The 16730-nt window shown below is 39.2% G+C and overlaps 1 protein-coding gene across 1 annotated transcript; it reads right to left on the bottom strand.

The window, feature by feature from the left end:
* Positions 1-8707: 8707 nt before the first annotated feature.
* LOC149837567 (disease resistance protein RPM1-like) lies at positions 8708-11859 on the bottom strand. The gene is made up of 2 exons (XM_090007427.1): positions 9111-11859; positions 8708-9020 (listed from the first exon to the last, which is right to left on the bottom strand). The coding sequence occupies exon 1, from the start codon at positions 11798-11800 to the stop codon at positions 9149-9151; it is 2652 nt and encodes an 883-aa protein (XP_089863553.1). The 5' UTR covers positions 11801-11859; the 3' UTR covers positions 8708-9020; positions 9111-9148.
* Between the last annotated feature and the right edge of the window lie 4871 nt (positions 11860-16730).

Below are 16730 nucleotides of genomic sequence, written 5' to 3'. Positions count from 1 at the left end.
TCATATGGCAGATGTATGATCAAATGTTTCATAACATCGAAAAATGCTGGCGGAAATATTTTTTCTAGCAGACAAACAGTGGTGATGACAGAGTCCTCGAGATTCTTTACATCTGATACTACGACCTCCAATGCGCACAATGTGCTGAAAAATCCGCTCAACTCAGACAATACCCCCCATATAGGTTTGTCTAACATATCATGGAATGCTAGGGGTATCAATCGTTGCATAAAGATATGACAATCATGGCTCTTCAACCCATATAACTGTCCATCGTCAATCTTCACAGCCCGAGCAATGTTAGAGACATATCCATCTGGAGATCTCAGTTGTCTCAACCATTGACATACAAGTTTTATTTGATCAGGTCCGAGCACGTACTTTGCCTTTGGTTTCAGTACTTTGCCATTATACTCTTTGAGTTCCAATTCTGGTCTTTTACATATTAATTTTAAATCCATATGGACCTTCGAATTATCCTTCATTTTTCCTTTAATATTCATTACTGTATTGAACACATTATCAAACACATTTTTCTCTACATGCATCACATCCAAATTATGTTGTATCAATAGGGTCGGCCAATACGGTACTTCCCAAAAAATAGATTTCTTCGTCCAATTGTGATCCTTCCCAAATCCATGGAAGGGTGTAGGACTGCGGGCATCTGTTAATACATCTGGAAAGTATCGCAATCTTCTTAGAATCTCTATGCCAGACAATCTTGAGGATGGACCTTCCGTTTCAGTTGTGCCTGCTTTAAACACATTCTTTTGTCATCGGAACGGATGATCGCTGGGTAGAAATCGACGATGGCACTCAAACCAGCAAGGCTTTCTTCCATGCCTCAATCTAAAAGCTTTGGAATCCTCCATGCAGTACGGACAAGCCAACCTCCCATGTGTGCTCCAACCAGATAGCATACCATATGCAGGGAAGTCACTGATTGTCCATAGAACAACGGCCTTCATGTTGAAATTTTGTTTTTTGTGGGCATCATACGTGGTAACACCGTCATCCCATAGTACTTTTAGTTTATCAATCAATGGCCTTAGATATACATCAAGATTTTGGCTAGGTAAGGTCGGACCAGGGATCAACAGAGACAAGAAAATATTTGGACGTTTCATACACAAGCTAGGTGGAAGGTTGTATGGAGTTACAAATATTGGCCATCATGAATATGAAGTTGATCTACCCAAAAATGGATTAAATCCATCTGTATATAGACCGAGTCTAACATTTCGCACTTCCATTGTGAAGTTCTGATGAGTACGATCAAAGTGCTTTCAAGCTTCAGCGTCAACAGGATGCGTGATCTTGTTTTCATCGTGTCGAACTTTATTTGCATGCCATCTCATGTGTTTAGCTGTCCTTGAAGACAAATACAATCGCTGCAATCTAGAAGTGATAGGAAAGTAGCGGAGCGACTTGTATGAAACTTCCTTTGATCTCGTGCTACCATTGCTTCTTGTCTTTGGCTTGAACCGAGGATGCCCACATGACGGGCATGATATGTTGTTTTCCTGCTCCTTGAAATACAACATGCAGTGATTTGGACAAGCATCAATCTTTTTGTAACCCATACCTAGAGCGTTGACCATAACTTTCGCACGATAGAAATTTTATGGCAATTTCTCATCTTTGGGCAACATACTCTTCACAATCATGTACAAACGGTCAAAACATGATTGACTCAAATTATACTCGGACTTCAAATTCATTAGTTGAAGAACTGCAGACAAGATAGTGTGACTCTTACAACCGTTCCAAAGTGGCTCATCAGCATCTCTAAGTAAATCATAAAATCTACTAGCTGCATCGTTTGGTGATTCTTCATCTACGACAGTTCTTACATCACTAGAACTCAAAGCAGAACCCAGTTGTGTTCCTACGGCATCAAATATCAAATTCGTATATGGATTATCGTGCACCACATTCACCCGTGCATCAAAATTGTTTCTAAATTCTTCTCCATGAAACGTCCAGTTCTGATAATCACTCATAAAACCCTTCCTGTATAGGTGATGTATAACGCCATGAGGTTCTACAAATCGATTATTCTTACAAATCTTACAGGGACACCTAATCCGACCTGTGGGATCCACTGTACTGACACTTGCCGTTGCAAATTCAATAAAACTGTCAACACCATCTATATATTCATGTGATAACTCATTGTCCACTATCCTACGGTACATCCATTCACGGTTTGCAGTCATTTTCTTATGATGTTACGAATAATAGCCTAACGAATTAAAATAGAACAATCAGAATGCTACGATGAAGAACATATCAAATTTATTATGCAATATATGATGTCATACAATAACAAGAATTTTGATGCATGCATTGATAACTTTATATTTTTATGTGCAAACTATTCATGACACGATACAATTGTTTGAAATGAAACATGCTTTCATTATACAATTTCACATGGAAGTCATAATCAAATTGAAAGTTACATGCAAGCATGGATACAATTACATCAAACATTGCAATACATCGTAATCATTCATATCAAACAAATGGCAAACATGTATCTGCAACAAACACACTTCAATATCTCACTAACTACTACCATGCCTAGCATGGACTCCGTACTCCAAAAATAAGAACACTTCAATATTCATACATTAAAATCATGCTCAGCATGATCTCCGAACTCCAACGAAGCAACCCTAAATATCAATAACTAAGTGAGTGTGTGAACAATAAAGTGTTACATCTAATAAATTAAATAACATGTGATACAATTGCATCACTTACTCACCATGGGTATTTACCCGATTTGCATTATTTTTGACACTTACTTACCACAGGTGGCTGAGCACGAGCTGGTTCCGTTGAAAAATCTGCACAAAAAAACACTATTTTAAAATGAAGTCACCACAAAAAAAAAAACTGTTCCGACAGGGGGTCGACCCCCTTACGGAACATAGGGGGTTAACCCCCTTACGGAACATAGGGGGTTAACCCCCTTACGGAACGTAGGGAGTTAACTGACCCCCTGTTCGGGCAGAGGCTCGACCCCCAACCTTTCCGCTAGTGAGTCGACCCCATGTCGAAACAGCAGGGGGTCGCCCCCCTGCCTGAGCAGGAAAGGCTTGACCCTCTACCTGTTACGACAGGTGGTTAAACCCCCTGCCGGAAAGGCAGGGGGCAAGGGTCCCCTGCCGGAAAACGCAGGGGGTTAGCCCTCTGCCGGAAACGGGAGGGGGTTAACCCCCTGCCGGAAACGGCAGGGGGTTAATCCCCTGCGTTTTCCTGTAGGGGATTAGCCCTCTGCCGGAAACGCAGGGGGTTAACCCTTTGCCGGAAACGGGAGGGGGTTAACCCCCTGTGTTTTCACGCAGGGGGTTAATCCCCTGCGTTTTTCGACAGGGGGTCAACCTCCTACCGAAAATGCGGGGGGGCGTCCTTTACCTTTCTCCGGGCGGTGGGGCCGGCGGACGGTGGGACCGACGAACAGTGGGACCGGCGGACGGTGGGACCGGCGAACGGCGGGAGCGGCGAACGGCAGGAGCAGCAAAAGAAGAAAAGGAAAAATTGCCTGGGATTAGGGTTATTTGAAAGTTAGCGACGGATTAATTCCGTCGCTAAGCCAACGTAAATCGAATTTATGGAAATAGCGATGGACGATATTCCGTCGCCACATCCATCGCTAAGTAGCGACGGGCTAGATTCTGTCGCTAACTTAGTCGGTAAATGGTGCGACCGTAACGACAAAACAATACGTCGCAACATCCGTCGCTAAGTAGCGACGGAATGGGCGACAGACTATATTCCGTCGCGATTTTCGTAAGCTTCATTAATTATAGCGACGGATTTTTGTCGCTCGCTAATCTATCGCTAAGTAGCAACGGAAAGATTTCGTCGCTAACGTCTGTTGCTAACAACGTATTTTCTTGTAGTGTGTGTGTGTGTGTTGTATATCAAATCTTTACATCCACCATGAATGCATAATAAATTTGATATTTTCTTCATCATAGCATTCTGATGATTCTCTTTTAACTAGTTAGGATAATATTCGTAACATCATACGACAAAATGACTGCAAACCGTAAATGAATGTATTGTAGGATAGTTGACAATGAGGTATCGCTTGAATATATGGATAGTGTTGAAAGTTTTATTGAATTTGCAATGACAAGTGTCAGTATAGTGGATCCCACAGGTCAGATTAGGTGTCCCTACAAGATTTGTAAGAATAATCGATTTGTAGGACCTCATAGCGTTAGACATCACCTATACAGGAAGGGTTTTGTGAGTGATTATTAGAATTAGATATTTCATGGTGAAGAATTTAAGAATAATTTTGATGCACGGGTGAATATGGTGCACGATAATTCATATATAGATTTGATATTTAATGTCGCAGAACTAGAACTGGGTTATGCTATGGGTCCTAGTGATGTAACAACTAGGGTAGAGGAAGAAGCATCAAACGATACAGCTAGTAGATTTTATAATTTACTTAGAGATGCTGATAAGCCACTTTGAAATAGTTGTGAGAGTCACTATTTTATTTGCAGTTCTTCAACTACTGAATTTGAAGTTCGAGTTTAATTTGAGTCAATCATGTTTTAATCGTTTGTTCTCTATTGTGAAGAGTATGTTGCTCAAAGATAAGAAATTACCATAAAATTTCTATCGTGTGAAGGTTATTGTCAACGCTCTAGGTATGAGATCAAAAGATAGATGCTTGTCTAAATCACTACATGTTGTATTTCAAAGATCAGAAAAATAGTAGATCATGCCCGTCATGTGGGCATCCTCGATTCAAACCAAAGACAAGAGAAAATGGTAGCACGAGATCAAAAGAAGTTTCATACAAGTCACTCTGCTACTTTCCTATCACTCCTAGATTGCAACGATTGTATATGTCTTCGAGGACAGCTAAACACGTGAGATGGCATGCAAATAAAGTTTGACATAATGAAGATAAGATCACGCATTATGTTGACGCGGAAGCTTGAAAGCACTTTGATCGAACTCATCAGAACTTCGCAATGGAAGTGAGAAATATTAGGCTCGGTCTATGTACAGATGGATTTAATTCATTTGGGGGTAGATCAACTCCATACTCTTCTTGTCCAGTATTTGTAACTCCATACAACCTTTCACCAAGCTTGTGTATGAAGCGCCAAAATTTTTTTTTGTCTCTATTGATCCCTGGTCTGACCTCTCCAAGCCAAAATCTTGATGTATATTTAAGGTCATTGATTGAAGAACTGAAAGTACTATGGGATGACGGTGTTCTCACGTACGATGCCCACAAAAAACAAAATTTCAATATGAAGGCTGCTGTTTTATATACAATCAGTGACTTCTCTGCATATGGTATGTTATTTGGTTGGAGCACACATGGGAGGTTGGCATGTCCATACTGCATGGAGGATACAAAATCTTTTAGATTGACTCATGGAAGGAAGCCATGCTGGTTTGAGTGTCACCATCGATTTCTACCCAGCGACCATCCGTTCCGACGACAAAGGAATGTGTTTTGAGTAAGCACAACTGAAATGGAAGGTTTACCCTAAAGATTGTTTGACATAGAGATTTTAAGAAGATTGTGATACTTTCTATATGGACTGACAGATGCCCGTAGCCCGACGCCCTTCTTTGGATTTGGGAAGGATCACAATTGGATAAAGAAATCTATATTTTGGAAACTACCACATTGGCCAACCTTATTGATACAACATAATTTGGATGTAATGCATGTAGAGAAAAATATGTTTAATAATGCGTTCAATACCGTAATGAATATGAAAGGAAAAATGAAAGATAATTTAAAGGCCTTTATGGATTTAAAAGTAATATATAAAAGACCAGAATTGGAACTCAAAGAGTACAATGGCAAAGTACTGAAACCAAAGGCAAGGTACGTGCTTGGACCATATAAAATAAAGTAGGTATGTCAATGGTTGAGGCAGTTGAGATTTTCAGATGGATACGTCTCTAACATTATTCGGGCTCTGAAGATAGACGAGGGACAATTATATGGGTTGAAGAGCCATGATTGTTATGTCTTTATGCAACGATTGATACCCCTAGCATTCCATGATATGTTAGACAAACCTATATGGGGGGTATTATTCGAGTTGAGTAGATTTTTTAGAACATTGTGTGTATCAAAAGTCGTAGTATTTGAGGTAAAGAATCTCGAGGATTCTGGCGTCACTACTATTTGTCAGCTAGAAAAGATATTTCCGCCAGCATTTTTTGATGTTATGGAACATTTGATCATACATTTGCCATATGAACTAAGGGTTGGTGCTCCTGTGCAATATCGGTAGATGTACCCATTTAAAAGGTATATGTTTTCTTATATTTATCTCTTCAATGTTATTGAGAAATTTATTGTAATCTGAGATGTATATTTTTGATAGATGCATGTTTGACCTCAAAAAAAAAGGTTCGAAATAAAGCAAGAGTAGAAGGCTCTATTTGTGAGGCATACACTTTAGAAGAGATTTCAAATTTCTCATCTATGTACTTTGAATCTCACATTCCAACATATTACACATGCTCACCTCATAACAATGATGAAGAACAATTTACTGTAGCTAACAAACTGTCGATATTTCAACTACTTGAGCATGCCTTTGGCAGTTGCCGGTCAAGACTCTTGGAAGATCGAGAGCAAGACGCATCACAAATCTATATCCTTTTTAATTACTCAGCGATCGACCCATACATCGAGTAAGTATATGTAGACGCAACACAAATCTATATCCTTTTATAGTCTATACGTGCATACATGGTTCGGTAATATAAGTATTTGTTAAGTGCAGACGATTTGATCTGGAGTTGTGAAGAGAACTTTCACATCTCACTGATGCAGTAGTACTTTTCTGACAAAAAGTACTATCCGGTTGGTCCGACGGTTGAATTTTCTGACAAAAAGAAGCACTATCCAGTCGGTCTTCTTCTTGAGGTAATCGTTTTTTTTTCTTCTTCTTTTGGGTTTTTCGACAGTAACCCTACAGGATGGAGGAAACCACTAAAACTTGATTTGGGTGTGCATGGTTTCAACGCAAGCCAGAGTCGGTTCGATGATAATTTTTTTTTATTTACCCTGATAAACCGAGTTTTCTCAAACAAAAAAATTCTTCACTGACCTTAATAGCTTATTTTCTTGTTTGAATTGTTTTTTTTTTTTTTTCTCGATGATGACGATGCAGAAATACCGATGTGCACACTTTTACTGACAGGGACCTGTCAAGCCCGCATAACCCGCGCTCTGATACCAATGTTGGGAAGTGACTTCGCACAAATCCGAATTTGCAACGGGATGAAGGCCTCGCAGTTACGCTCGAAATCGTCAAGGGGGTTCGAACTCTCAACTCTCTTCTTTACTTGCTATGTAGTGTAATGTATCTTGTGTTATCTCCAATACTAATATAATACAGTTAATATAATGTATTCTCTCTCTCTCTCTTAGTGTTCTCGATTGCCAACCGCGCACGACCTACCAATGGTCACCCCTTCTTACGTTTTTGTCATTAAGCTGTAATAACTTACTTTTCTCAAATACAAGTGGTATAAAAGTTATTTTTTGCTTTAACATATTTTCATATATATATTTTTGACAAAAAAAGAATTTATTTTAGATGTATACATATTATTTAGTACTCCTATTTTTTTAATATAATAAACTATTATGCTATTTAAACTTTATTTATCTATATTTAGATTTTTTTATTTTAGATGTATATGCCCACATTTTCACGGGTCAATGTGACAGATTTTACCTGGTTTTGGTGGAGTGTATACCATAGAGTCATATTTTTTAACTATATATTTAGATTTTAGATTTCATTTGCATATATTGAATACAAATGATAAATGTAATCCAATTTCAATAGAATGAAACAACCCAAACAACAAAATTTCAAGGAATCTAATTTGTAGAATTGAATTCTTCACAATTCCACGAATCCAAACAGCCCATTAATTCCTTGTGATGGAAAAGATCGGAGGCATGTGGAACCAGTTGAGTTGCTTCCAATCTTGGAAGAACAGCAATTTGAATAACAACTGAACTTCATGCAGTGGAGCCAACAACGACATCAAATACAGGAATTTGAATAGCAACCTGAATTTCAAGTAGTGGATCCAACACCCGCCTCAAATACAGGACTTTGAATAACAACTGAATTTCATATAGTGGAGCTGAACTAATTTGGAGCTAAACTGCATATTTGGGGCCGAAATAAAATAGCAAGTGGATTGGTTTTAAATCTACTTAAAGGAGGAGGCTACAAAGCAAATTGGTTTTCCACGGTAACTGGCAAAATTTAGCATCGGTTTCTTTCTTTTTTTCACAATGAAATGCTAATGTATTTTTTCTTCTTGTTTTTTTATATAATTCATTGAAATTCTATATTTTGGGTTGCTTCTTACGGTAATGATTTAGAAAGTAGGTTAAAAAGGTAGATTAGAAGCCCGAATATGCAATCATTTCATCTGCCAGTCCTATGTAATTCACGGATGGTTCATCCCATTAATGAAAAGGAAATCAGTCATCCAGTACATCGAGGGTGCTAGCTAATAGGTACAGAAATCATTATTCTTTAGGGATGGAAAATGATTTCTTCTTTTCATTTTCTGATTTTTTTTTTTTTTGAAAGGCAAGCTGGGGTTAGGCACACCCCCTACCAGTTACACAACTTTACCATTAGGGTTTGAACCTGCAACGTCCCAACACAAGGTGATGCACTAGCTGCTCCTACCTGACAAGCGGAGCCCCCGTTGGTGGGGGAAATGATTTCTTCGCCACAACGGTTCTGTTTCATTTTTTGTATCATGGCTCTCAACATCTCGTAAAAACATTTTTTTTTAATACAAAATTGGACATTTTACAAGAATTTGACAGCCACAAAATTCCAAATTTCTGGCCAACCTTTCGAGCCTCCAAATTTGCTGACCAACTTTACAGATATCACACCACCGTTTGAACCACCTCCAGGCCATTTCTCTCTTTGTCCATCTAAAGCTAGCAGCATCAACTATCAACAAAAAAAAAACAGCAGTATGTGTAAAGTGCAATACACGTCTGGAAGTCCAACCAGTAAAAGGGAAAAGACGAAGTTAATCACCTTCGAAATGTGCATGGTGGGATTGGATGTAATGGATGTCAAAGGCTTTCACTGAATTCCTCATCGCCCATGGTGTAGATGTAAACGATGTTAGGGACGTGTTTGACTACGGAGCGATGCTGACCTCCATTATTGCGTATGCCTCTTATTAGTTTTTGAGGTACATCCCTCAAGTTCAACTCTTGCAGGGTGGTTAGGTGCTTAATCCCGTAAGGAATGAACTCCAACTCCCAGCAACCCCAGATCTGTAATGTTTGAATGCTTGGCATTGCATTCTCTTCTATGTGGACAATTTGCAGTTTTGGCAGATTCACAAAGCGGAGTTCCTTCAGTGCAGGGAAACCCCTTGCATTACAGTACACTGCAGCCCCATCATAAGCCTCATAGAGTAGAAGTCGTCGCAGATTTGGCAGAGACTGGAGCGTTGGAAGAGGATCTTGGCTTAACCTTGAGAAGCATAGGACTAAGACCATGAGGTTGTTTAGGCAGCCAACCCAGGTTGGTATCGCCCCTAAACGCCCAGAAAGACTCAAATCTTCAAGATACGGTGGTGGCATTGACAGGGAATCCAGTTGTAGGGTCTCTGTCTCTGCAATAGAAAATATGAGCAGCTTCAAGAGGTTCTTCATCTTCTGGATGGAGGCACTTAGAATGTTCCCATGTTCACTCTTCAGCTTGGCAATCCCAAAACTTTTGAGTTGTACCAAGTTACCAACTTCTCTAACTATTTGATTGTTGGCACGTATGCCTGAGAGCTTTTGCAAGTCCTTCAATGCGCTCACTCCGCTTTGCATTTTGCAGCCACGGATTTGGTCGATCACGAAGGGATAACTAATACCAGAGAACATGGACATATAGCGCAAGCTTTTCATCATTGATATCTCCTCAGGCAGGCTTTCAATTTGAGTATCACGGATATCTAACGTTTGCAAGTTTTGGAGCTTCCAGAAAGACGTTGGCAGCTCCTTTATGCTGGTTTTTCTCAAATTTAAGTACCTCAAAAGAGCTAAATCGCCCAATGCACTAGGCAGTTCCTCAATTGAAGTGTCTTGCAGGTCCAGTACCCTTAGCAATTTGCTCTGTGATAACAGGGTAGGGATTGTTGAGGGCATGTGATCCATTCCAAAATTCAACAAGGAGCGGATATTATGTACCCTTGTCATGTCCAATGGAAGGTCTTCGTGGAGAGACAAGCGTCTGTACCTTTTATCAACCGTTACACGTTTCTTCTCTAAAATGACAACAAAATCTTCTTTCTCGGATGTAGAGACAACCAATTCACGCAGAAGATCATGCATCCGATACAAACTTACCTTTCCCTTGATATTCACATGGACAACTTGGAGCAAGCTCCGACTGGTTAGCTCATTAAGGTACTCTTCTCCCGCCTCTTCTAGTGTCATGGCCTCCCTCTGTTGTATGAACCCTTCAGCTATCCATAATCTGATTAGCCTGCTTTTTGTGATCAAGTAATCTTCCGGAAATACGCTACAGTACAGGAGACAAGGCTTCAAGTGCGATGGCAGCTCATTGTAGCTCAAAGAGAGGACATTTCTAACTCTATCAAACTTTGGATTGTTACTCAGCTCAGATCGTAGGGTGTGCTGGATTTTTCTCCATGTCGTCTCAGATTTGCATTTTGTTGACATGACTCCACCCAATGCTACAATGGCAAGCGGCAGCCCGTCACACTTGTCCACCAAACTCTTGCAAACACCATTAAGATGCGGAGGACATATTCTCTCATGGATGTCGTGGAATGCCTTCTTACAGAATAGGGCCATCGCCGCATCACTAGACAGGGGCTCGATACGGTGGACGTGGCCTATGCACTCGGCTTTTATTTCTATTGGCGATGCAACGTCCTCTAAACGAGTGGTGATCAGAATCCTACTTCCACGGTCGTGCTTTGGCAATGCAAAATCGATATCATCCATAACACTGTCTGCCCATACATCATCCAACACAAGAACATACCTTTTGTTGCGTAGATACATGTGCAGCTTCTCCCCAAGGCTTGTCGTGTCCAGCTTCTCTAAGCCATCAGGAACCATATCTTTCATTGATTCATGGAACCCCTTTATTAAGGATATCAAAAGATTTTGAAGATTGAACGATTGGGAGACAGAATACCAAGCATGGCACTGGAAGTGTACCTGTACTGTTTGGCTGTTGTAAACTTTCCTTGCGAGTGTGGTCTTTCCAGAACCTCCCATCCCCACCAACGATACGGGTGTGAGCTTCAAATCCCCCTCTGTGAGCCATCCTACAATTTTTTCGATGACTGCATCAATACCCACCACATATGCTTCTTCGTCGAAGTATGCCTCTCGGCGAACTTGGCCTGTAGCAACATGATTTGAGCTCGATCCTTCTTCCAACTTATTGAAAGCATACCTCTCTTTTCTCTGTGAAATGCTCACCACTCTGGCTTTGATCGATTGAAGCTCTTTTGCAAGATTATGACGGTCTCTCAAACGTTTCGGTGAGTGAAGACCCCTATGCAGGGAAGCTCTAAATCCACCTTTATATTTCTCTTGGTATCGAAGCATAAACTTGTCCAGGACATCTTCAATGTCATATGCTGCGTGTCTCACCTCTCTAACCCACTGCTTTACGTGTTCGTCGGTATCCTGCCTCCTATCTGCATCCTTCAGAAAGGATCTCATACTCTCCAACTCCCTCTCCATCTCTACCACTTCCTGTCCAATCCCCTTCAACAGTTTCACTTCTTGCGCCACCAAGGATCCCAACTTGTCGAGCAAGAAATCGACAGGAATTTGAGCCATTTCTTCGCCCACCACTCTTCCTTCTCCTTTCTTCTACGTCTTTGTGGCGATGGTAGTCACAAGTTTCAATCAGCCCAACCTCAAACTGAATAGTGGTATATCACCAAGAAGAGAAGCCAAATCCCATACTCGCCGCACAAAACGCTGGTACTTTTTTTTCAACTCACTCCAGAAAGTTGATAAAAATTTTACTTTGGAAAAACTGTCAGCACTACGACCTCTATCTCTCCCTCTCCTTCACCTCTTCAATTATTAAATGTCTCTTTTTACATGATTCAAGGAATGTGTAAAGAGTTTTAATTACATTTTGCTACGGCTGGTGTCATTCAGGGATGAGCCAAGCTTCAGCTCGGGTGGGATAAAAACAAACATGAGCCGATCCACAAGCTCATTCCACTATTTAAAGAGCCGAGCCCGAACATGCCCTTATCAGTTCAATCGGCTATCTTTATCAACTCAACTTTCGCGGGCCCAAGAGGGCATGAGACGACATGTACATAACTGGTGGTTCACATATTTGTTTGATTTCCACAACGATTTGACTTGATCAATTTGATGCAGTCAAAATCCGTGGCATCAAGGATGGGAGTTGGATCAGGTCGGATTCTGAAAAGTAAAAAATTGCAAAACCCTCATCTTGGATCTGACCCATTTGCATCTCTGCCTTGCATCCACTCCACGCTTTCGGATGAGCAAAAGACTTTCACCAATCTGAGCAACTTTATGGAGACCAGTTCAGCCTATATTAGTTGTTTCACGAGGAAGTTTACTCAACTGCAGTATGCCTTTAGAGGTCCATCTCTTCTGATGGTAAAATTATATTGACCAGTTGTCCCTTGCTTAGGGAATACAATGTATTGACTTAATATATCTATAGATTGATATCCTTCATTGGATGCATTGGGTGGGCTAACATTATTTATCACACAATGCACATTTAGATTAATCAAGTATACAATTATTTAAATGATATACCTATCGAAACAGCTCGTGAAGACGAAGGCTGAGACTGGCTATCACTGGGTGCTCGACGATTATGACCTCCACGAATCGTATTCTAACAAATAAAAAATGTCATGCAATACATACAAACATTGCAATACCTTCAAATCATTTAAATCATTGCAATACATTCAAATCATTCACATCAAATAGAGGTATGTATTACAAGATGTATTTTACTAGCTCGAGAATGCTTTTCCATCACTTGTTTGAGTTTCATATTCTTCTTCCTCCTCCTCCTCTTCGTCATCTTCTTCTTCATTGAGTGTCCATCCACTTGGTATATCATTTGGATCATATTCTTTCATGCATGTATCATCGGACAATGGAGATATGACATGCATATCATGCGCAACATTGTGACCATAAGAGAAGTCATAGATATCATCTGATTGATAGTAATCACTGTCTTCAGCTAACTTATCTTCTTGTAACTGATCATACTCGGGGTATAGTTTAGACTTCACCTTACAAACTACTCATCATTCATTTCTATCTGACTTCTTTGTACTCGAATATGAAGTATAGTAAACTTGTTGAGCTTGCGAGACTAATATGAATGATTTATATGTTTCAAACCTTGATTTATGATTCACCTCCACAATGCCTGAAGCTTTGTCAACTCTTATTGCTGTGAGATCAAACCAATGACACTTGATTAAAGTTACACTATTATTTGTGTCTAAGTAAGTCAACTCTATTATTTCTTCTATAACACCGTAGTAGTCATGTTCATTTTCACTGTAGCTGCTACCCTTGACGCATACACCACTATTCATCGTTGACTTATTGACACCGTAGTCTTTTGTATAGAATTGATAACCATTTATGATGTACCCGTTGTAACATTTCACAACTTTGGTCGAACCATTTTGTAAATTACATATTCTTTGATCTTTAACATCACCATGGCAGACCTACAAGCATAAACAATGACTGTGAACACGACCAATTAAGTATCTTATTGTTGTTTACACCAGTGTTGTGAGAGGTGTACGCCTCAGTACCTGAAGCGTACGCCTCAGAGGCGAGGCACACACTCAAGGTATTGAGGCGTTGCTGTGATGTGCTTAAAGTAAAGTTTCAGTGTTTCACTTCTAATATGTCATTTAAGTCAACTGTACTCCCCATGTTTCTGACATCCAGCAGTGCAAGTTAGTGAAATGTTTCACTACTGCGAGGCGTTGAGTGTGATGCCACATATTTTTACGATATTTTAGATAATACTTAGCGTTGAGGCATCACACTCATGTTGTGAGAGGCGTACGCCTCAGAGGCAAAGCGTAGGCTCAACGCCTCGCTTCGCCTCATCGCATTTAACAACCTTGGTTTACACTGAAAGAATGTATGCCATCGTCCTTACCAACTCTTTCAACCAACTTATTTTTATGTTATTTCTGTACTTCTGCATCAGTGAGATGTGGAAGTTTTCTTCACAACTCCAGATTAAATTGTTTGTACTTAACAAATACTTATATTACCGAACCATGTACGCACACATAGAACTTAGTATTACATATTAAGTATACTTACTCGATGTATGGGTCGATTGTTGAGCAATTAAAAAGGATATAGATTTGTGTTACATCTTGCTCTCGATCTTCCAAGAGTCTTGACCGGCAACTGCCAAATGCATGCTCAAGTGGTTGAAATATCGACAATTTGTCAGCTACAGTAAATTATTCTCCATCATCATTACGAGGTGGACATGTGTACCATGTTGGAATGTGAGGTTCAAAGTACATAGATGATAAATTTGAAATCTCTTCTAAAATATACGCATAACAAATAGAGCAATCTACTCTTGCTTTATTCTAAACCTTTTTTTTGAGGTCAAACATGCATCTGTCAACAATATACATCTCGGATTACAATAAATTTCTCAATAGCATTAAACAGAAAAATATAAAAATATATATACTTTTCAAATGTGTACATCCACCGATATTGCACAAGACTACCAACCCTTAGTTCATATGGCAAATGTATGATCACATATTCCATAACATCAAAAAATGTTGGCGAAAAAAACTTCTCTAGCTGACAAATAGTAGTAACGATAGAATCCTCGAGATTCTTTACCTCAGATATTACGACTTCTGATGCGCACAATGTTCTAAAAAATCTACTCAACTCGGATAATACCTTTCATATAGGTTTGTCTAACATATCATGGAATGCTAGGGGTATCAACCGTTGCATAATGACATGACAATCATGGCTCTTCAACCCATATAACTGTCCCTCATCTATCTTCATAGCCCAAGCAATGTTATAAACTTATCCATCTGGAAATCTCAATTGTCTCAACCATTAACATACCTGCTTTATTTGATCTGGTCCAAGTACATACCTTGCCTTTAGTTTCAGTACTTTGCCATTGTACTATTTGAGTTCTAATTCTGGTCTTTTACATATTACTTTTAAATCCATACGGGTCTTCGAATTATCCTTCATTTTCTCATTCACATTCATTATCGTATTGAACACATTATCAAACACATTTTTCTCCACATGCATCACATCCAAATTATGTCATATCAATAAGGTCGGCCAATATGGTAGTTCTCAAAATATAGATTTCTTTTTCCAATTGTGATCCTTCCCAAATCCAAGGAAGGGTATCGGGCATCTGTCAGTCCATATAGAAAGTATCACAATCTTCTTAAAATCTCTATGCCAGACAACCTTGTGGATGAACCTTTCATATGGATTATCGTGCACCACATCCACCCGTGCGTCAAAATTATTCTAAAATTCTTCACTATGAAGCGTCCAATTCTGATAACCACTAACAAAACTCTTCCTATATAGGTGATGTTTAATGCCATGAGGATTTAAAAATTGATCATTCTTACACATCGTGCAGGGGCATCTGATCCGACCAGTGGGATCTACTGTACTGACACTTTTTGTTGCAAATTCAATAAAACTGTCAACACCATCCATATATTCATACGATACATCATTATCAACTATCCTACGGTACATCTATTCACGGTTTGCAGTCATTTTGTCCTATAATGTTACGATTATTATCATCACCAGTTAAAATAGAATCTTAATAATGCTATGATGAAAAAATATCTAATTTATCTACTAATTCTTATTTAGTAATTATTTGTGAGCAATTCTTTATTTCAATTAATGCATAAATTTTCTTTCCCTCTATACCACAAACCACTACAACAAAGCAGTGGATTAGCAATGACCTCATTTCGTCGTTATTCTGTCACTAACCGGCTTAGCGATGAAGTAGAGATGGATATCTTACGTCACGAATTTTTCGACGCTAACTGGTGACGACATAAATTCGTCGCCCGTTCTATCGCTAATTGCGACAGAATAACGAACGACGGATTCTGTCGCAAATCCGTCAGTACTAAACGACAACCTCGACTTGGCGACGGATTTATAGCCGCCGTTACAATATATGTATAGCTACAAATATATTCGTCGCTAATCCATCACAAACAAGAAAAAAATAAAAAAAAATATTTGAAAATTAAATATCGAGAACACTACAATTTATATTTCATGTACAATTTATATTTTCTGTAATTAAAAAACAAAGTACACATAAAATTACATATAAAAGGAAACTAAAACAATTAATCGTTCCACTTTAAAATTCACAAGTTTAATTATTTACAATTCAACAATTACATTTTCAAAAAAAAAAATAGAACAAATTCAACACATTAATCTAATCATCACAAAGATTTTGTGCACCTTTTTGTTCATTGCCTTGATCTGTCTCCTTAGCTCCGCTGATTATCACCAGCAACATACCCAAGAAAAGAATAGTCAGTATTGATAAACAAAATAT

The sequence above is a fragment of the Nuphar pumila genome, chromosome 5 (assembly GCF_984573655.1).
Source record: "Nuphar pumila chromosome 5, dmNupPumi1.hap1.1, whole genome shotgun sequence".
NCBI classification, from domain to species: Eukaryota; Viridiplantae; Streptophyta; class Magnoliopsida; order Nymphaeales; family Nymphaeaceae; genus Nuphar; species Nuphar pumila.
This window is presented reverse-complemented; position numbering and strand designations above follow the sequence as displayed.